Source organism: Xenopus laevis, chromosome 1L (genome assembly GCF_017654675.1).
Source record: "Xenopus laevis strain J_2021 chromosome 1L, Xenopus_laevis_v10.1, whole genome shotgun sequence".
In the NCBI taxonomy this organism is placed as follows: Eukaryota; Metazoa; Chordata; class Amphibia; order Anura; family Pipidae; genus Xenopus; species Xenopus laevis.
The window spans coordinates 82,389,335-82,413,215 of NC_054371.1; the positions used below are offsets into that span (position 1 = coordinate 82,389,335).

At 32.8% G+C, this 23,881-nt stretch overlaps 1 protein-coding gene across 5 annotated transcripts in view; it reads right to left on the bottom strand.

Moving 5' to 3' along the window:
• Positions 1-23,881, bottom strand: part of grid2.S (glutamate receptor, ionotropic, delta 2 S homeolog) — a 612,233-nt gene that overhangs the window by 501,927 nt on the left and 86,425 nt on the right. For all 5 annotated transcript variants that reach the window (XM_018252173.2, XM_018252166.2, XM_041590791.1 and 2 more), the window contains one exon: positions 19,855-20,010. In XM_018252173.2, coding sequence (XP_018107662.1) covers positions 19,855-19,963 — 109 coding nt within the window. In that variant the 5' untranslated portion in view covers positions 19,964-20,010. The remainder of the gene's footprint in view (positions 1-19,854; positions 20,011-23,881) is intronic.

Here is a 23,881-nt window from a genome sequence, read left to right on the forward strand (position 1 = left end):
TTTAAAATGTGATATAAAGTTATCCTGGTAAGCCTTCTGTGTACCTATGATTATATTAGAACGTTCATCTTAAAATGACTTCATAATATTGGATATTGTATGCCTGATGCAGTTATGCAAAGAGTATAGTGTGGGAGTTTAATTGTACAAAGATAGAAGTTTTAGCTCAGATGTGTGAAAACTATATCTATTTAATACCATCTGTTGCAAATTTTTAGAACACACATGGAAGAATGCATTTAGAAAAAATGTGAGGAAATAAACTACAAAGGCCTTTAATTAATGTTAATCACAAAGTCGTTTTATCTTAGTAAGCAATTTTAAGGCATTTGCTGAACTTTGGAAAGAAATTAAAATGGACTATTTTTCCTGTCTGGTGTTGACCAAAGATATATTTATGTAAATATGTATATTTATTTTCATATATGCATGTACATAAATATTCCTGGTTATAAGGGATCTTTAACGAAAGAGATGTTAAATCAAAATATATATTTATTTACAAAAGCTACTGTATTAACACATATTTACATAAATAATACACATAAAACAAGTTACACTATATAGAATGTATAAACAATATTTACAAAGAAAATTACAAATATGAATATGTTGGATCTAAAACCAATGCCTCCCTGATACTCATCCTTTCATTGGGTCTGGCATCTGTGAGGAGGGGTGCATTATATCATATTTATAAAATACAGCAAACCATTGTGCACTGTCCATACAGGGCCAGCATTTTGTGTTTTTCTTAAAACCAAATAAAATAAGATAAGCAATAGTGCAACTACAAAATGTCTTTTCTTCTATGATGAAGTTCTATGTTTTTTTTGAAAGTCTGTCATATAAGTATTATTTAATGCATATCCTTTAGTGTAGATTTGTCTGCTATTTTGTCAGTAACATGGCTTATTAAAAATTTCTCTTATAGTACAAGGAGCCAATATGATTTTAAAAGAAAGTTTTGAAATATATAATTGAAAAAAAAAAAAAATTATATATATATATATATATATATATATATATATATATATATATATATATATATATATATATAGTAACTTAAGATAAAACCGCACCAAACAGGTCTTAGCATAGTGTCAAAAGAAACAAAATTTATTATTGATGTTTCGGCTCTGTAGATCCAGCCGTCTTCCTGAAGATCTACAGTCGAGTCGAAACGTCGATAATAAATTTTGTTTCTTTTGACACTATGCTAAGACCTGTTTGGTGCTGTTTTTTCTTCTAGTTACAATATGATTTTTATAAACCAGCACACAGGCACTAACGTTTTGCTTGCCGTGTGCACCAGTTCTATGACTCGTCAAATTTAAATTCCTCCTACACATTTTCTGTATCATCTGGTATTCTGTTATTATAATTCACATAAAATGTGAATGTAAAATGGTACAATAACATTTCTGGATTTAGGGACTGTCAGAGAAGAAATATTGATTATTTTTTTCATAAATATTTATAGAAATGAGGGATCATTCACCAATGCCCCAGATACAAATGATGGTTGTGATTACTGATCAGAATATGTAATGGCAACATTACATACAATACAACATTCTATTACTGACTAAGATATATAATGAATAGTGATGGGCGAATTAATTCGCCAGACGCGAATTTGCACGATTCGCCGCCGTCGAATAAATTGGCGAAACGGCCGCAAAACAATCTCTGGCGAAAAAGAGAGTTTTTTTGCAATTTTGCGGGAAAATCAAGAATTTATTAACATTTGGATTCCTTTTTTCTCTATGAATCATATTTTTCCTTTTAAAATGTATGTTTCTTTTAAAAATCTCTAAAACTGTGATTCATTAAGTGTAAAAACCACAAAAAGTAGTCAAGATCCTAAAGGTGTCAATGGGTGTTTCGCTGAATTTTTTTTCAATAGTAATTGTCTGAAAAACTATAATTTTAAGTGGCTTTAGAGGTTTTCAGATTTTTTTGTGCATTGTTTAGGCTTTTTTGTTCATATTTGTTTATACGGATCTTTTAATAAATTACATGACATTTGAGATTTTAGAAAAACCACTAAAATCAGAATGTTGAAAATTTGGCCTCTAAGCCTAGAACAGCAGAATGTACTAAGTGTTTGGAATTTACCCAGAATAAAAAACACTGTAGTGAAAATGTAACTCCCAACTTCTTTAGTGTAGGAGAACAGATCCCAGCAGACCTGACAGGGGCGGTTTGAGCACAGTAGGAATCCCAGACCCAGGTTTACAGTGAATGCTTAGCAATACTTGGTGTTACAACGTCATAAGGGAGATGCTTAGTAAGGCTGAGATGTTAGTTTACGGGGAGAGTCAGACACATTTAGTCAGAAATGTACAGTATTATTTAGCTAAGAGCGGAAACAATGGGAAAGAGCCAGATCATACACAGAGGAACAAAGACAAACATATGATTTTTTCCTCTAAGCTATAGAACCAGTTTGCTCAACAATGAGCTGATAGGGGCAGGATCTATAAATAGCCTCCTTCCACAGCTCATTAGAGGAAACCAGCAGGTAGGTTAAGCCTTATCTTTGCTAGAACTGACTCCCGACAGTGCTAGAGCAAAAATGGGTGCAAAACCACACCCCATAATGATCATTATACTAGCACTTACAATTCTAACACAGCTGTGCTCTACACCTCACTCTGGATCAAACTAGGGTTTGCTTATGTTATAAAAAGAGATGTCTATAAGGGACAATGATTATTCTTTCAAAGTACATTTAAGGGTACTATAGACAGATAGTATTTCCCTAAGGATAAAAGAAAAAGGAGTAGCACTCATCTAGACTGACTTGATGTGATATGTGCTTTTTTTCTTTCCTAATGTGTATCAGTGATACAAGATAGCTACACAGAAAGGTCGACAATGACAGTAAAAGTTTATTTTGTCAAGTTCAAAAGGATTGCCCCTGGTTCTTTGTTCATTCCTTTATGAAAACAGATCCCCCCACTATAATATCTTCTAAAAAGAAAAAAACCTTTATAAACATCTTTTCTCCAGGAAAACAACCTCATGGTAACATTTTATTTACTACTTTAGCTGCACTCCTTTGCACACTGTCCTGTACATTAATATTCTTCTGAAGGACCGAGGCCCAAAATGTCCTGCATTTTCAAGGTAATACTTTACTAAGGACCAATAAAGAGTAAGTACTGTATGTAGAAGTTGACTTTTTAGAGAAAAATTTATAATATAACCTAGAATACTTAATTAAAACCTTATCACAGCTGTTTTTATACAGTTGCTTCCATTCCAGTAATTTTCCTGCATAGCCATTACCATTAGTATGTTCTTTTGCTCTATATTGGGCCAAGATCCTTGTTTAGGTTAGAGGCAAAGTATAACAAGATGCTGCTTTTTCTCATGAACGCACAAAAATGATAAATTGATGGACTGTAGGTTGCTAATAATTTTACCCCTACATAGGAAGGTGCAACTTGAACACAAAGCTGTGCCATGAATAGCTGGGTAAGGACCAGTAACTAGACAGAACTATCTGCTGTCTGTGAATTATGTAGTCCAGGTACTATTATCTTTGTGTAAAGAGTATCTAATTCCAGCAACCTTTTTATAAAGTACAACCAGTTCAAGGTTGAGATCCATTTGTACTCTAGAGACTACTGGAGGCAGGTGCTACAATTTATTTTAACACTGGTCCAAATGTAATCTAAGCTCATGTTATAATAAATAAGGAAATCATAATTAAAAGATGTATTTAAAGATGCTGAGTTGTGATATTATGCCAAAGTCAATGATGGAACAAAACTGGTTGATAGAAAAACAATTATAACACATGCTCTTTTGCCAACCTAATATCCAAAGACGTAATTAACACTGGTCATGTATCTTTGCTGGACATATTGGATGAGTTTTATCTCTTCTGCTGACATCTCAAATAATGAAGTTGATTTACTGCATTCTGATATGTCCAATAACTGTGACAATGTAAAAAATAAATAGGTAACATTTCTAGCTATATAATAAAGCAGGAGGTCTTTCTTTGTCACTAGGAGTTTGAATATTGCCTTGGGAACAATCAACTTGCAGTGTTCAGAAAAGCAACACTGCTGTTATGCATCAACATAGAAACTATTTAACATGCAACTTCATTATATCAAATGAATAAAACATGAAACTCAATGTCATTTTATTATAATGTAGATTCAAAAAGAGAAATGGTCTAGAATAAACATTCCTTTTTATTTAATCCAATAAAATCAGGTTTTTCCATCATTGATGTTTAACTCATAAGCACATCCCGTGTATTATCCTGATTTGGCACCTTTTTTGATCCATTTAATCAAAAGAACCATAATTCACAGAGAAGGTAAGAAATACAAATGCTTAATACGATAAATAGAATAGATATGCATTTGATTAATACCATGGATGTATCAGTTTGACGTGACAAAATAGTTTTAAATAATGAAGGGGAAGTAAAATAAAGCTTCCCATCCTACTGCAGCCCTAACCCTTTTGATTATTAAAAGTTTACATATGAGCACAAAAATAATCTGCATTAGACTTGAGGATTTGTCATATCTGGTCTTCATATACTTATATGCATGCTAAAAGGTAGCCCTGTTTAAAAAATATTTAAAAGTTACTTCCTCACTTTGCCGCATTTTTTATTGTCCTTTTTTGAATATTATAATAAGATTTATTTAAAATACGCCTTAACAGCTAAGAAAATAAAGGGTGATAGGTCCTAAAATGCATAGTATAAAGTATAACTCAGGGGGCTCAAGGGAATGCTATTCCTTACAGTAACTTGGATAAAGTGTACTTTAAACAAGAAGTTTAAAAACCACAAGAACAAGAAGTTTATTTTAAATTGCTGTACACGTCCTGTTTGTGTTTACTTAATACAATTTAATATTTAATTTACGGACGTATCATTTTGTCCTTAATAACGTTTTTTTTATACTTCTAATCATGTACAGTTAAAGCCACTTTATTTCATGTGTTTAACAGAATATCTAAACGCATTTAACCCACTTATCCTATTTTGCACAGAAAATTGCATCATCAGAGCATCCCATCTAATCTAAAGAGTTCACCATTTGGGAACAATGGTGCTTTGGTATGATAATGAAAAGGTTAAATGCATTAAATGAGTTTAGATGACTTTAAATAACACAGTTTCTTCCGTTTATCTCTAATCATGATGCATTTAACACACTTCATCTGTACAGAAACCATATGACCATATTAGTATAATGCTTGCATACAAATATGATTTTAACTATCCTTTAAAAAAAATGTTAATTTATTCAAATATCTCATATTTTCTTAAAATATTTTTATTAAAATAACTCCATGAATATGAATTTAGGGATGTGCTGAAATCCTTTATGACAGATTGGGCCAAATACTGTACCAAATCCGAACCCTAATTTACATTTGGAAATGAGGGGGTAAAGAGAGAGAAACATTTTTGAAATAACGGTTTACAAAAGGTCACAAGATATTTTGAATTTAGATTTGGTTTGGCTGAATCCTGCTGAAAACTGCAGAATCTTGGACCAAATCCTGGATTCAGTGCATCCCTACTTTAAATATCATTAGAGGAGGAAATGTTGGTTTGTTGAGAAACGAAATAAGTGGACAGTAAGTAAGATCTTGTGAATATGAATGTTATTCATACTCAGAAATTCTATTAAAAACATTATGCTTTAATTGCTGACCATACTTTTAAGAAGTATGCTATTTAAAAAAGGATGCACAATACAGTAATTTACATCATTATATTGCAGTGTTTCTAAGTGATGGAAGAAATTGATCTAGAAATGCTATGAAACAGATGCTATTTTAAAAATTGATAATATAAATTGTCATTTCACTCATTAGCAGAGCAAATAAAATGAACAAAAGGATAGCAGTTTTTTATTTTTTATTTTGTTTATCAAAGTTCTGGAATTAAAATGATGTTATCCATTGGTGTAAAATATAATTACTGTTGATCAGATATGAAATATTAATGCTTTCTAATTGGAAATTCAAAGGTTGCAGATCTTTGTAATTGCAAAATAGCAACTTATTTTGTATTCACACAACATAAATATTCCTCTCCATGCAGTGTTATATTCCCAAAACTTGTTTGTTTATTACATTTAAACTAACAATATAATATAATGTAATAAAACCTTTAATAGTTTGATAACCTCAAAAGGTGTGTAAACCTAAAAACAACATTTGGCCTCATAAAAGAAAATATCATTTTAAGTAAATACATTAATGTAAATATAATAATTTATTTAAATTACTTGATAAAATGTCCTATACATTACATAAAAAGTACAGTATGTATCTATGTGAGCTATGAAATATAACTATTAAGAGATGGCTTCCCCCAAAGAGCATGTAATACATTTGATAACATCTGCTTGACCAAATGTCTTCCAGAATTGTACTGGTTTTTTTTGCATACAAAATTAATTTTCACTTGCTTGGATGCACTAGTATTGAACTTTTTTTCAATTAATTTTGTTAACAAAAATGAACCATGACTAAAATAACTCCACATCCCCATCTTGTGCATAGTCTGCATTGTCATCTTCAAATGGTAATTGGACCCTGTAATAACGCATTTATAATACCACCTTAGACAAATGTCACAACCTTTTAAGATACCAACTCATTGTTATCAAAGTTTTTCTTACTGCAGATATAGAGAAGGGAACTGAAAAGTATATTGTATTTTTGTCAATTATTAGGTAGGGGGCGCTGTGGAGACTGATGGGGAAAGGGTGAGTCCTTGAGGCAGGAGCTGTATGTGCCTAGGGAACACGTAAAGGGAAGGCAGGAACAGGTTGATGAGGGAGAAGAGTCAAACTGGATCAGGTGCAGAGCAGAACAGGAAATAGAGGACGAAGATCAGGACTGGACTAGGCAAGAAGAAGAGGGTGACAACTCATGACAAGAACAGACTGGATGGAGCAGGAGTGGAACAGGAACAGACTGGATGGGACAGGACGGTGTGAGTGTGTATCAGATCAGATCGGGGATAGAGTCCAGAAGGAGACTAGAGCAGAATAGCAAGAGGAGCAGATAGCAGGAGAGGACTGGTGAATTTAGCAGGAAAGGACTGGAGAGCAGGATAGCAAGAGAGGACTGGAGAGCAGGATAGCAAGAGAGGACTGGAGCAGATAGCAAGAGAGGACTGAAGCAGATAGCAGGAAAGGACTGAAAAAGGCAGGGCAAGATGCAGAGCGAGATGAGGGGGTACAGGGTACAAGGCAGGGTCAGGAAGCAAGAATCAGGAACAGGCGAGGCAAGGTCAGTACAAGCTGAAGTCAGGGAAAGGTACAAGGTAGAATAAGTTAAGGCAAGATCAGGTTTGGAGTGAGGAACAGAGCAAGATCAGTTTTGGAGTGAGGAACAGAGCAAGATACGGAATAGCAAGGAAAGCTGGGCAGGGCAAGGTGAAGACAAGGTTTAAAGCTGGACCGGAGCAGAACTGGAAAGGGAAGGTAAAGCAGAACAAGACAAGGTTCAGAGCCAGGCAGGGCAAGACAGGGAAGAGTTCAGACAATACAAGGCAAGAAAAGGAGGCTAGAACTGAAACCCTTAGCTAGGGACAATGCCACACTGCTAGTCTGGGAAACAATGCTCTGGCCAGTTGTATTTGGAATGCTGACCTTAAATAGGGCAGCGTCAGCCCTTATTGGCTGATTGCAAATAATCAGGCTGCAGCTAGGCTGGGGCTGCAGAGACCAGGTAACATATAGCGAGCAAACCTACAGGCTGCTCACCTGGCCAGATGGTTAAGGTATCGAGCAAGAAACCCAAAGGTCCCTGGCTCGAATCCCAGCAATACCTGACAATTTTATTTTAAAGTGAGCTGAATTTATTCAAATAAATGAATATCACATTTTAATATCTGCAATACTAGCTACTGCATCTGAATTATTTCCTAAATGTCTTTTCTGTGGCTTTTCATTAAAAAATAACACACTTGGGGCAGATTTATTAAAGCTGGAATGGTAAATTTGGATTAGATTTTTGAATTTCAAAACTCACAAATTCAAATTTACAAGCACCAACTCAAATTTAATATTTATCACACCTCAACCATGGAAACCATTTTGATTCAAATATTTGCCACCTAAAACCAGTCTAGTTCAATACCAGAGGTCTGTTGAACTATTTGAATATGTTAATTGCCTTCCTAACATTTGAGTTTATCTTCTGAGGAAATCTCAATTCGAATTTGATTCAAATTTTTGGGTCGGGACTACTTGATCCAATATAAGACGTTCAAGTTTCTTCATAAATAACCTCCTATTCAAGTTGTGAGTATATTCAAGTTTATTAGAGTAAAAAAAATCAAAATAAGAACTTTGAAAAATAACCACTTTGATTTTAATTAAGCAAAATTCATAAAAAAATCACTTGATCATCATAACGCAAAGAGAGATGTATACTCACAGGTAGGCATACAATTTTACTGTTACTTTTTCTTACTGGTATTGCTTTTATATGTTGTTATATCTAAGAATTACATTATTTGCAATGTTACTATAATATATAATGCAATTCTTTTATTATTTTTTTGTATGTGTATAAAGTGGCTCTAAAATAACAAAAATACCTTCCTGAGAAAAAGGGAACCTAAATACTATAAATTATCTGCAATACAAGGTTTGAAATAATTACTGCAGTTTTATTAAATTTACCCGATGAAAAAAGTTGTCAACAATTAGGGGCAGATTTATCAAGGGTCGAATTTCGAGGTAAAAAATACTTCGAAATTCGGCCATCGAATTAAAATACTTCGACTTCGAATATCGAAGATTTTCATCGAATTTGGCCATCGAACAATCGAAGTAAAATTGAACAATTCGAACGATTTTAGTGTACAATTGAACAATTTTACTTTGATGTGTAAAGGTCTAGAAGTTCCCCATAGGTTAACATAGCACTTTGGCAGGTTTAATTTGGCGAACTATTGAAGTCAAAGTTTTTTTTTATAGAGACAGTACTTCGATTATCGAATGGTCGAATATTCAAACTATTTTACTTCGAATCAAATTCGAAGTAAATTCTAAGTCGTAGTATTCTATTGGATGGTCGAAGTATCCAAAAAATTACTTTGAATTTCGAATTTTTTTACTTCGAAAATTCCAAATTCCCTCGAATTCACTTCGACCCTTGATAAATCTGCCCCTTAATGTTATTAGTTATAAGCTACATTTTTGGTCAGGGATGGTTTGCAGTGAATTTCTGCATTTTGCCACCAGTAAATATTTTCATGAAATCGCAGAAAGATTTTGTGCAAAAACTTTTTTAAAAAAATGCTTATAGACTCCAATGTATTCTGTGTGGAAAAAGTAATCATGGAAAAATAAACAGTCTCTCAGAAAATGTTGCAGCAAAAAAAAAAAAAAATTACCATAAACTCCAGTGTATTTTTCATGGAAAAAGATGGCACGAAAAAAGTAGCAGTTAACAAATTAGCGCCCATTGACTTCTAAGGGCACATTTTTGCCATTTATAAACTTTAACGGAAAAGAGACCACTCAGTCCATATTGCTCACCTGCTGTGCTTCTAGACGTGCATCCACCCCCGAATAGAGTAACCAATCATAAGAAAATCTTTGCACTGAGTACTAGCGGAGCATTTAAAACAGTTCCTTATTTCATATTTTGAAAAGAAAAGAAAAAAAGAAGCACACATGCAGACTATGCTTGATGCGTTTCAGTGCTATCGCCACTTCCTCATAAGCAGTAACTGCTTATTTATGGTTTTAAAGGCTCTGCTAGTGCTCCGTGCAAAGATTTTTCTTGTGATTGGTTACTCTATTCGGGGATGGATGCACATTTTTGCTGTTTAACTAATTTTCCTGTAGTTTTGCATTTTTTGGGGGGAAAGATTAACAGGAAATATTCACTTATCACTAACTATAATACTTCAGTAGTTACATTTATTAATAACAGAAAACTTCTAAAAACATTAATTTCAATATGTTACTGATTTATAAAAACAACATAAAATACAACATTAACATGCATTTACATAATTAGAAATACAAATTGCTTCAAAGTTTGCTAAGAAAGAAGAAATATCCTGTAATCAGACTGATCAGATTTATGTTTCCTGTTTTCAGGTAAATAAGGTTATGGGGCAGATTTATCATCCCACCAGGTCTTAGTGATACAAATTATATCATAATTTTTAGTATATGCAATTAACTCTAGATTGCCCATTTTACCCAACAAACTTTGTGCATTTGCCAGGATACAGGAAAGGTTTTTCCTCTAATATTTACATTACTTAATGAGAATTAGATCTATAGTTAGCCATTTCCATTGAGGCACAATCCATCACAACGATATAAGTTGTACCCCAAGGAAAAAACAGTCCAGTGCTCTAGAAACCCAAACCCCACAGAAAAAGTCCCCCACTTTTTATTCATTTCTATGGGATTTTTAAAATCATATTTATTAATGGATGGAAAGCTCACCATTTGAAAAATACAATTCTAAAATTCCCATAGAGATGAATAAAAAGTGGGGGAGTTTTTCTGTGGTGAACTCTGAACTCACATTTTGCTTTTTCAGCTCTGGCTTTTTGTCACCAAAAACCCTAAAAAGTCAAGGGGGGGGGATTCTGGCATTAATTATGCAACAAAACTGTAATAATTCCAAATCCGAAAATACTCTATAATCTATACAGCTAAGATCATGTAGAAGTCGATGGAATATGTCCCTTTTACAACTGGAAGATCTTTCTCTGCTTCATGGTTTTTGAGGTTTTCTTGTATTTTTTTGATGCTGTCTTTTGCATGACAATATTGAAAAATTGTAGTTGTGGTTTTAGCAACTTTTCTGTAATTTTTTCCCATTCATGCTTTTTTTCAATTTGGATCTTTTGATAAATGACCGACATTTGTGGTTTCTATCTCCAATGCTTAAACGGGCCTCTAAGAGGGTTATTTATTAAAGATCCAGTTTGTAAATTTTTTTCCACCTCGAATAAACTCACAATTCAAACAAACTCGAATGTTTGCTAATTTATGAAAAAATCTAAATGTAAACTCGATTGAATCCAATTGGGGAAAAACTGAAATACCTCAAAATAAACTAGTTTATAGGCTAAATAACCTAATTCTTCAGACTTCTAGCAGCTTCGGGTATAATAAAATTTTTTGTTTTTTAATAAAACTACCTTTGAGAAACATTTTTTTGAGAATATACAACTTGACCTTTAATAAATAACCCCATTAGAGTCAAGATCTCTGAACTCACTCTTTAAGGTCCTCCATCTACCATTAATTTTGTTGTAAGAACAAATATGTAACAAGACAGTTTATTCATGTCCAGTCCCACCCAATAATTTGTCACCCTGTTCAACCACATTAAATATGAAATTAGAGTTTACCATAGTAAAATGTCACCACTCTCTAGTCATTCCTGTGGGGGTTTTAGAGGACTACATAATTATTTTAAAAGCAGAAGTAGTAACAATATATAAAAAAAAAAAACACAAATAAATTTATTAATAGTTTGATTCAGAGAGAATTGCATCAAACAGACAAAACTGAATAAGGATGTATTGATTTTACACTTGTTTAATTAGGAATATACAAATTCCTCCAAAGTTTGCTAAGAAAGAAGAACTATCCTGTAAGGATAGTATTGAAGAGTTAAGAGTGAATCAATTTGATCTTGACCTCAAATAAAATAGCACAAAACCAATACATAATAAGTGGTACCCAATTTTGATTTGCTTCTTTCAGGTTTTCCCACTAGAATATCTGCTGCTGTGTTGAAGCCCAACTGTGATGTGAAAATAAATGGTATGTAATGATACGCAAGATGGTTATTTCTAAATTGTCATGCAAGTACAGATTTTTTCTAAATGAAGAAGGGTCAGTGGCAAATATAAAAGGTTATTTCAAATACATTTTCTTTTTAAATTTAATAATGTACTGATATAAAAATTAATCTGACTGAACCCAAATAGAATGCCAGATGACAAATCCATTATGCTTATGTTTTAAACTATTTTGACCACTTGGTTACCTCAGATATGATTGAAGACAGTATAACCCACATGGTTTGGAAAATAATAATGGAAACACGTGTGCAAATAAAGGGTAGGATAATGACACATCTGCTTCAAAGACAAATGTGGATTGGTTAGTTCCAAGTATAAAAACTATACTTTTTCCTCAAATAATACCCCTAATGAAAAGTACATGGGCAGTGAAATAATAGTTCTTGGGCATCACCAAAAACCAGCACTTGTCTATCTTGACTATCTCCCTTTCATCTGGTGCACCACAAATTTAAAATCAAATGCACAAAGAATAGCAACTGCAGCTGCTCCATTAAATTCTCCCTCAGCCTATCTGAAACTTAATTTCAAGGCTCAGTGCTATTGAACACCAAGTTTTAAGCCCTATAAAACCAAAACAGAAAGCTCTATCTTTATATTAGTAGCGTAGGACCTTACAAAGGAAAGCCTTCTAGAATTGCGTATATAACTTCCTTCTAGAACTATGTATATAAGTTCCTTATAAATTAAAAAAAAAGACTTATGTAATCTATAGTAATGCTATAGTAATGGGCGAATTTTTCCCATTTTGCTTCACCACAAAATTTGCGAAACAGTGCAAATTTTGATTCCAGTGTAAATTTGCGGGCGTCAAAATTAAGGCCGGCTACAATTCCGATGACAATTCAGATTCTGCCGATATTTGACATGCATTAAAGTCAATGGGTGTCCTTTTACTTGTCGAAATTGTCGGCGGCAATTTTGCAAGTTTATTCACCAGTTGCAAAACACTGAAATTTGCAGTGAGTTCGCTCCCGGCGAATAAATTCACCCATCACTAGTAATCCATGGTCTGTTATGATTTGAAGCAATTTGTTATATAAAGATCACAATCAATTGAATCAGATTGATTAGCTGTTGATTTATGCTGTAGCGGAGTTTTTTCGGGGCTAAAGAAAATTTCCATCTGTCCAATCCATATCAGTTCGGATTGGAAGAAAATTGGAAGTTAAAAATATTCAATGTACTTAAAACCATTAAGATTGTTAAGCTAATTATGCAAATGAACTGTTTCTGTCACAAGCAAATCAATTTTTTAAGAAAGAATATCACTATAATTTAGAACATTATTAATTTATAGAACATATTGTATGGGGTGAAATAATCAGCAAACAGTAACAGACAAAAAGAGAAGGCTCTTCTACTGACAGATAATAATAGATCAATGTGTATATAATAAGAATGTTATTAAATCTATGGTCCTGTTAGCAATGTTAGCAACTGCCTAAAACAAATTGATGCAGCTTCAACACCTGCCTTTCCATAACCTGCCTACTTCATATTCAAGGATATATCCTAATAGAAATACCACTTACCTTTACAATGATCCTTATGTTATTGGTTTTATTTCTCTGTCAATATAATGTAATAGCTCTTGTTGAACAATATATCATTACATATTGCCTTATTTTGTGCAGTTAATTTCAGAGACAAGTGCATCAATAAAATAGATCTGAAGTTTGATATAATATATGGGCAGCCTGATATCCTGAAAATTTCTGTTTGAAATAAGTAATTTCAGGGAGGTAAATAAAAACATGTTTTTTGTTTTGTTTTTAATATTAAATTTAAAAATACATAGTGGACATGCTTTTCTATTATGAAAGTTACCCTATGTATTGTTTTCAGTACAAAATCTAAAAATACTAATTAAGGTTAAAAAAATGATACATTACAGTGGGGTATTCTGGGTTGATAGATGCAAATGGATACTTATACAATGCTTGCCTTTAGCTCCATTAGTTGAGCATCAATAACTGTAGTGCAGGACAGGATTAAAAGATCTTTTGCTTTAACACATATTGATCAATAACATTGGCTGAACTAGTGATTAAGACGCTACTGCTCAAGGAGAGATAAACCCTTGCTGCTAATTTCTCATAAAGACTTTATTTCATTCCTATGCCAAAGAGAACAAATAACTTGTTTTTACAGTTTTAAAAAGACTTAATATTAAATCCATATTTATGGAAAATGCACATATTATATCATTAATCATAGGGGGTTCATCAGTTTCTAACAGACATGTTAAAAGTGTGTACTTATGTTTCATGAATTTTCGTTCCTTAACACATTGGGGCTCATTTATAAATACTGGGCAAATTTGCCCCTGAACAGTCTACCATAGCAACCAATCAGTGATTAGCTTTTTTCAGCCAGCTGCAGGTTAAGCACTAAAAGCAATCATCGGATTGGTTTCCATGGGTTATTGTCCAGGTGCAAATGTGCCCAGTGTTTATAAATAACCCCCAATGAATTTTAAAATATCCAGCTAATACACACTAATAATTACATACAGATTTGACACCTGCTCCTAATCCCTCCATGTGACTTCATGGGTGTGAAATAAGAATATCAATGACATATATTCGGTGCATTGTTAAAGGGACAATTTTTATGGACATTTTTGATTCAATTCTAATGTCTGTACTGTAGATAAATATAATTTACACATTAAGGGGCAGATTTACTAAGCTCGAGTGAATAGTTCGAATCCAAAAATATTCGAATTTCGAAGTAATTTTTTGGGTACTTCGACCAATTCGATCAAATTAAAAATAGAATGATTCGAACGATTCAAAGTAAAAATCGTTTGACCATTCATAGTAACATAGTAACATAGTAAGTAAGGTTGAAAAAAGACACATGTCCATCGAGTTCAACCTTTTTTTTTTTTTTTAATTAACTACCTATCTGCCAGTTGATCCAGAGGAAGGCAAAAAACCCATCTGAAGCCTCTCCAATTTGCCTTAGAGGGGAAAAAATTCCTTCCTGACTCCAAAATGGCAATCGGACTAGTCCCTGGATCAACTTGGACTATGAGCTATTTCCCATAACCCTGTATTCCCTTACTTGCTGAAAAGCTATCAACCCCTTCTTAAAGCTATCTAATGTATCAGCCTGTACAACTGATTCAGGGAGAGAATTCCACAACTTCACAGCTCTCACTGTAAAAAACCCCTTCCGAATATTGAAGAATGACCCCCTCCTCCCTTGACTCTATTCGATAATCAAAGTACTGTCTCTTTAAAAAATCCTTCGATTCTCTATACTTCGCCAAATAAAAGCTACCGAATTGAATGTTAGCCTATGGGAACATTGTAGATAGGTTTTGGGCACTTTTTATAATCAAATAAAAATCATTCGATTATATTCGCTTAAAATCGTTCAAATTGTTCCTTTTATTCGATCGAACCTTTTGCACTAAAATCCTTTGAATTCAAAGGATTTTACTTCGAGGGTTTTTTAACCCTCAAAATTCAACCCTTGATAAATCTGCCCCATAGTGTTTGTATATATATATTAACCACATAAATATGGAACAGGATTTTACTAATGAAATGCATTATAATGAAGCAGTAAATGTAATAAATAACCACATATTCTTTTTATTTCATTATATACCTAAATATAAGAAAATAAGTTTCAAACTCTTTGTAATTAAAATCAAATACAAGCAGATCTGAGTTATCTTAAATGACTTATTTTTATTTAAACTGTAATGTTTAGCACCCAAATATAATATGCCTAAACATTAAAAAGAACTAAGAAAATGATAAGATGAGGAACAAAAATAATTACTACGTTATTCTGATTTAGTTTCCTAGCCTTGTAATCAAAGTCTCTCAGCAGTTGAGCATCTAACACAAAAAATAAAATATACACACTAGTGACTAGTGACTAGTGGCAAATTTGGGTAGTTTCACTTCGCCGAAAAATGCATGAATTTCCAGCGGAATTCGTGAAACGGAGGAAAACTTGCAAAACACAGCGAATTTGTTCACTGGCGGCGAATCGCAGGAATTCACAGCAAATTTGTGCCTGCCGAATAAATTCGCCCATCACTAATACACACACAAGAAAAACTATATATAAAGGATACTTTTGAGCAGTTTGATGGCCTGTGTCAATAGCTATTTTGTACAAATGTACTGGAAATTCACCAAAATGGCAACTGAATAATAAAAAACAACACTTTATCTGGGTTGCTGAATACTAAAGGTATGTAGCAAATGAAAGGACCAATTTTAAGTATTGATAGAAAGTTACAAAAGGAGTGAAGCACTCATGCATAATACATCTATGAAAGTACAGTCTTAATTCACTCACACAAAATTTAAACATTCAAACATTTACAGTGACTCAGAGTTTGTTATCAATGTTGTTTTTGATGAAAATGTTTTAAGAGAAACGTCAGGCATCTGAACACTTATACAACATGCCACCCCCGCTGAATGCATACAGTCTAATACTCTTAAATTAAATAATTATGAAATGAATAGATACACATTACATAGAAAAATATAACAAGCGTAAAGTGACAACTGCTCTCTATTACAAAGAACTTTACAAGGTGCCTTGTCTCTATACTGAAAGACACTTTACATAGAGACTTCTGTAATACTACCAAAGCCTCCAAAGCATTCCATTACCATTCAAACATACTGTATAAGACTGTTTAATTATACTAGAGGGGAACATAATACCCCTGTTGTAAAATATAATTACATTATAAGCCCCCTCAGAGTACCATAGCCTGTATGGAATTCATGGAATTCCTAAGTGACTTACTTTATAAAATCCTTATATTTTACAAAAGGGGTACATTGTTCACTATACAATATATTAAATATAACTAATTTTATTACTACACGCTATTCATTTTTATATTATATTAGTAATTAGTCATTCTTCACTATATACTCTCAACAGCTACTGTTATCTCAGCCCAGCATAACTACTAAATTATTTGTATAATCCATTCAAAATTTTGCATCAATCAAAGGGAACTTATCTAAAGCGAAAGAGTTGCAATGAAATTCTTTTGCCGAGTGCCATTATAAGCATGTGCTTCAGTCTCCTTGCAGGATTATTTTGAGGTGAATTAATGTTTACTTGTTCAGTCCTTTTCATTTTAAACTAGCTCAACTTCCAGGGAACATTGACAAAGACCTATTTAGAAATTGATCACAGATCATTGTAATTAACAACTTGCTTCATCTTTACATCTGCTTACATTCTACAAATGTAAACACTTGAGTGCATATTTATAAAGCTGTGTAAAAGTTGTACAAATATAAATTTTCCCTCTCCATCACACATTTGTAAAATCCTGTTGGCCTAACATTTTACCTAAATGATGCAATTTTAAAAATAAAGCACTTGAACCATTACAAATTTACCATAGTGTTACACTACAGTATTATAAATATGTAATTCATTTTAAGCAAAATTGTGCTTTTTGTGGAAAACAAATAAGCTTCTTAGACAAATACTTCTAGAATACCATTTAAGCCTGTCTTATGGAGATACCATTTACCCACTCCATATTTACACACTACACAAATTTGTAAAATCCTGTGTTGGCCTAAAATTTAGCCTAATTGTTGACCAAGGATATATTTATGTAAATATGTATAGTTATTCTCATATACACATGTAAATAAGTATTCTGAGTTATAAGGGTTCTTTTACGAAAGAGAGTCCAATCAAAATATATTTATCTATTTACAAAAACTATTGTTGTACACATATCTACAGCAATAATATACACAAAACAAGTTAAACTACATAGAATGTATAACAAATATTTACAAAGATAATTGCAAATATGTATATGTTGGATCTAAATCCACTGCCTCCCTGATACTCATTCTTCCATTTGGTCTGGCATCTATGTCCTCACTGCAGGAACTCTCACTCTCTGCTTAACTAAGCCTATTGAATTAACCTATAGACTGACCATAGGTTTATGTCAGGTTCTGATTGGTCAGGTTAGTCTTGGGGAGTAGGGCATGTATTCCTGAGGCAGTCCATTCAATAATCAGGACACTGGAAGGTGGAAAGGGCAGCTTGGAGACAGGAAGCTCTTGGTCAAAGGGGAGGGGACTTAACAACAGTGTGCTAAATAGGGTGTCTTTGAAGCTTGTTGTGTCCTGATACCATCTAAGATATAAATCACATAACATTCTGAAATACACCACACAACATATACATAGAATATATACTTTTGTAAATAATAAAGATGTGACACAAGCAAGTCTCCTTATGGAAACACTAATGATGGCATATGTAATTTTATAAATATAAATATATAATATCTATGTATTTGCATATATTAACAATACCTACTTTGTCTTTTATGATTATGATCTATTAGGACTGCAAACACAAGTTTGAACACTAAATTAAAAGTTGTAAAATTTGCACCAGGTCTGTTAATCTGTTCATAGGCAGGTAGCAAACATCTATAGCTGCTATGGGTTACTAAAAGTAGTAAATGAAATTTGGTTTCCCCAAGAGCAGTGTACAAATAAAAGACGCATATCTTCTTGCAAAATAAATTTAAAGAACTGAAAAGGTAGCAGAATTTTAAAAAAATACAGAAAATAAATTCTAGGGGTTTTATTCATAAAATCGAAATGTGGATTTTATTTCTTTCCATCAGAGTTAAGAGATAGGCAAGGGTTTCATTCTGAAGCATATTGTCTGCTCCACTGACTCTTTGATTTATACCAATGATTTAGGCTTCTTTTTACTTTGACAAACAAGTAAGTTTCCCCTTTATGTTTGGCCAACCATGTTCTGCCCTGACCTTTAGTCACTGCTGTCTCTCGCCGGTTTCTATCATGCATTAAGGAGCAATTTATCATTTCATTTTGAATTAAATTTATGTTGTTCCATGGCATTTTATAAGGTAAAAACATCTCTTCTGTTGAGATAAGCATCACCCAAGCATTGCAAGTCCACTACAAGTGATTAAGTAATATGACAGGAAAATAATTTTAGTTTATACCTAACATGCTACCTATAAAATGACCATGTTTATGTCCCATTCTAAGAGAGGGCATAATTCAATTTTAACCATACATTAACTCATGATCTTCTAACACCAACAATTCAAGTTGCTATAAAAACCATATAAACTCTACATGAAAGTACTTTACAAAACATCTTCATGAATAATAAGGGTGAAAGTGAACACAAACAAATTCTCTGCAGACTAAAATTGCAAACTAAATAAAGAAATCCGATAGAAAAGCATTGCAGCATTGTATTGCTGGGGTCCTGGGTTCAATCTGCAGACAACATTTATGTTTGTGCGTTATTTTTAGATACTTAAATTTAGTGAAATGGCTTATATTACAAGCTCCAAATGGACAGGGATTGATGTTTATTATAAACACTGAGACAGTATCACATTGAATAATTAGAAAATATTTATTTTGGGTTGCAATAATAATAAGAAACATGTCATATGTTTAATTCTATAGATTACAATGATGATGTTATTATATACAGTACTTACATGTTATTCACCACTTAATAGACAAACCTATAACTGGTTGTCATTACAAGGTGAATAGATATGTTAAGTGTGACAATAAATATATAAAAAATAATGTGTCTTCACACTAGAATTGCAAAATGAAAAGTGAAGAAAACCCATTAAAGTTTCTACAATTCTTCATTAGTGCTGAATATCTTGATTATTATTGACATCCCAATATTACTGGAGAACACCTAATTTACTTTCTAATTAATCAGTCTACCAGAGCTTCAGAACACAAATATTATTAGTCCCTACTATAAGAAGAAAAGATTTAGAACAGAGTGTAAATTCAATAATTCAATTCTGATGGTAAAGTAGAGATGAGTGAATATGTAAAAGAATTAGATTAATGCAAATGTAATGTGGGAAAATAAAAAAAACAGGAAAAAAATACCACAAAATGTTTAGCAGTACATACAGTAACTCAACATAATTTTCCTACCTTCTTGCACAGCCTGAAAAGGATTGTTCCCATCCACAAATGTAACTGAAAATGTGATTTTTTCTGTTTGCAGGATATCTTCATTCAGATTGAGGTCGGCGACAGCCATGTGAAATACTTCATCATCTCTTTTGGCAGATTCGTCAAATATTGCCCCTGAAAAATCAGAAAACAGTATTTCATTAAAGATGAGGGCTGAGCACGATAAAAGAATAGATCAGAAATAAAGCAGTATGAAACTGTCACTACAGCCGGAAGTGCTGTCAAAACCAAACTTTGCTGGAGAAAGGAAAGCCCAGACAAGAGCATACATATCTCACGAAGTTCCCTGTTATATATTCAACAAAGTTTTAGCTTAATAGAACTGTGACAGTTGATGCCACATAACATGTTAAATATAATTTTGTACCTTATTATTTACAGGCTATTATAAATAGATCTTAGAAGGCAAAGAACCAGTTAAACTCTTTATAATTGTTTTTTTTACAGACAATAGGGCATTACAATAATGCTGGTACTGTATGAGCATCTGTATCCATTTCTTTATCCATGTATTTATTTTCTATTTTTCTTCATTACAATACAGAGTAAAATGGAGAAATGTTAATGTAAAAAGTCTAAACATAGATGACATATAGGTTGTTATAATTCTAATTCTAATTTTAAATTAGAAATATTCTATGTTTCAAATTCAAATTTTATGTCACATGTAAAGTATTTGTACTGCTTTGTGTTTGAGTCCCATGCACACTTGCTAGGCTGGGTTATCAGTATAAGTGTATCTATGTGGATGGGAGACAGATGCAAAATCTAGAAAGAGTCAATTGAGACTTAAGATAACTAGTTATTAAAGATGCACCAAATCAATCATTTAGTTTGAAGTAAGCCAATTGCCAGACCTTTTTACAGAATTTTACAAAATCCTTAGCAGGCATTCAAACCAAATAAAACCCTTTAGACATGTGATATTATATCTCTAGACTAACAAAAGTAAAATATTTTTAATAGATGATGCAATTTTAAAAACTTCTGAAATGTCAATATGCAAAGTAGGATTTGGATTCAAGGAGCCATTCACACAAATCCTTGGGGAGGTCTCAGTGTTCAGTCAAATCTAAAATTTATGGATACTTCCCTTGTTTTTATTTTGTTAGAAGATGTATACAATCACAAACATGAACCAGATATGTGTAATTATTATTTTACATTACCGTGCATCAACAAAATGGAGGGTATCCAACCTGATGTCAACTAGCATAGCTAAAACTTGAACAAATATACTTTGGCTTTTGAGGGATGGTGGGTGGTGAGGATAAAAGCAGATGCACTGAAAGACACATTAAGAAACCATCTTAAACTAGATATAGTAACCAATTTCACAACAACCTTAGAAAGGTTAAGGAATATATTCACTTCAAGGATCAAAACAATCCATATAAAATGTATTAAAAAAATTAAAAAGTAAGAAACAAAGAATGGTATACAGATTCAAAGAAATAAATGTTGAATGATTATGCATTAGCTATGTAGAAACCAAAGCGCTAACAGAGTACAATATTTTCTAGGACTTACTACTGATAAAAATATTTAAGCAAAATAATGCTGATTTCACACTGCAGTATTTTTGTAAACAAGCCAACAACTAAAATACAATCTTCCTGTAACTATTTTTTTAAATTCTACAATCATGTTCACAAAATAATTGCAATCTAATCCATTTATGAAAGTATTTAACAATTAGCACAGTATTCATCTTTATATCATCATTGTAAACATATCTTTCCATAACTTCCCAAGGCTAAGACAGATTATCGACACAGCAGATCAAGAGCTTTAAAAACTATAAAAGATTAATAGGATAGAAAAATGACAAGCAGGTAGGGCTGCCAAGGTTTGGGCTGCATTTATCTTAAAATAGAAGTCAACTGTAACCTACAGGGAACACCTGTAAAGACAATAAATAACATGAATTTCAAAAAATGCTACAAAAATAGCAAAGGCTGTTTTGCTAAACTGAACAAATTTATCATATTTATATGTGGGGTAGAATTTCTTTGCTTATAAATATTATGGATAACATGGTGTATCAGTTAAAATTGGGGCACAAGTTGGTTTGTAAAATGAATAGTGATGGGTGAATTCGCAGTGAATTCCCGCGATTTGCCGGCAAATAAATTTGTGAAACCACTGCGAAACTTCGCCGGCGTCCACTATTTTGGATGCCGCCGCATTTTCGCCAGCAAATGTGCACCGGCATCCCAAAAATAGGCGCCGGCATCCAAAAAAGGACGCCGGCGTCAAAAATGATTTTTTTTTCTTTCCATTTTAAATAAATGGAAAATTTTACCAAACAAAATATTCTAATGGAAAAAAATTGACCAAATAAAACTATGAAAAAACTCAAATACATGAATTGGTATTCTATACATGGGTCTACAAATGCAGGAAAAAATTGAAAATGAAAAATAGTGGAATTAAAAAATAAATATTTTCATTTTGCCAAGGTCAAATCCCATTGACTTCTGTATAAACTTGGTAGTTTTTAGATCCCAGATTTTTAAATTTTATAAGTTTTTGATGCTTCATTGAGCAAAAGTGTTGAGCAAATGTTTTCACCAGACATGGATTTTGTGGCAAAATTCCACATCTCACCTTCTGCAACTGCTGATATAATTTTGCCTAGACAATAAAAGTCATACAAGAAAAAATGTACATTGACTTTACAGAATTTGGATAAAAACTCACCAAGACAAAAAAAAAGTGAGCACAAGAAAAAATGCCCATTGACTTTAATGCATTTGGAGTGATAAAATGTTGCTGTCTATTGACCAATGCATTTTGCAAATTTTTTTGTTGTTTTGCAGGACAGATTCACTCATCATTAGTGCTTAATAAATCTCTAAAACTCTAAACACTGAATAAATTCAAACTTGAAGGTTGATAAAACATCCTTAATAGTTTCATATCCCACGTAGATAATACTGCCAGATTATTTTCAATTTACTACATATGTTAAAAATACTATTTTAATTAGGGATGTACCAAATCCACTATTTTGGATTCGGCCGAACCCCCGAATCCTTCGTGAAAGATTCGGCCTGAATACTGAACCGAATCCTAATTTGCATATGCAAATTGGGGATGGGAAGGGGAAAACAATTTTTACTTAAAAAAATCATGCAATTTCCCTCCCCATCCCTAATTTGCATATGCAAATTAGGATTAGTTTGGCTGGGCAGAAGGATTCGGATGGAATCCTGCTGAAAAAGGCTGAATCCTGGCCGAATCCTGAACCGAATCCTGGATTCGGGTGCATCCCTATTTTAGAGCTAACAACTTTTTAGAAACTGCTGGGGGAGTTGTGGTGCACACCAGCATGCCTCCAATGTTTTTCCAGGTATGTTTAGTAAGAGGACAGTAGTGACATGTGCATGCATTCAACCTCTCCTGAAACCACAGTACTGGGCTGCGCACATTGAATTTTTCCTGCAAATCTTGGAAAATCATCAGAAATTAACGGGAATATGATCAGGGCACAGATCGTAAAATCTGGTAACTCCAATAATAATAATGGGGTTGACAGCTCTGATATAGGAACCTTGGAGAATCAAAAACACCAAATCTAAAATTTCAGAATGAACAGTATGAATGACTAAACAACAGATGTGCAAAAACACCAAGATGATTTAAGGGGCAGTTCATGTGTTAGTTGCTTTCCAAGTTTCTGAGGTTTTCTTTTTTTATGAAAGTCAGAAATTAACAATAATCAAAACATTGTGTTATTAGACATTAACAATGTACCTGGAAAACTGTATTCTATGAAATTTGTAGAACCCTATTAGCTGAACAGTAATTGCAGCACATTTAGGTAATATAGTCAGTTTTTATGGGTGGAGTCTATTAACTGAAGACACATACAATGTCAATGTATAAGTTACAAATTAGATACAGTAAAAAATGTACAAATGTTAAATATACAGTATATGGAGTTATGTAGTTGCACAAATGTATTATTGACATTAAACTG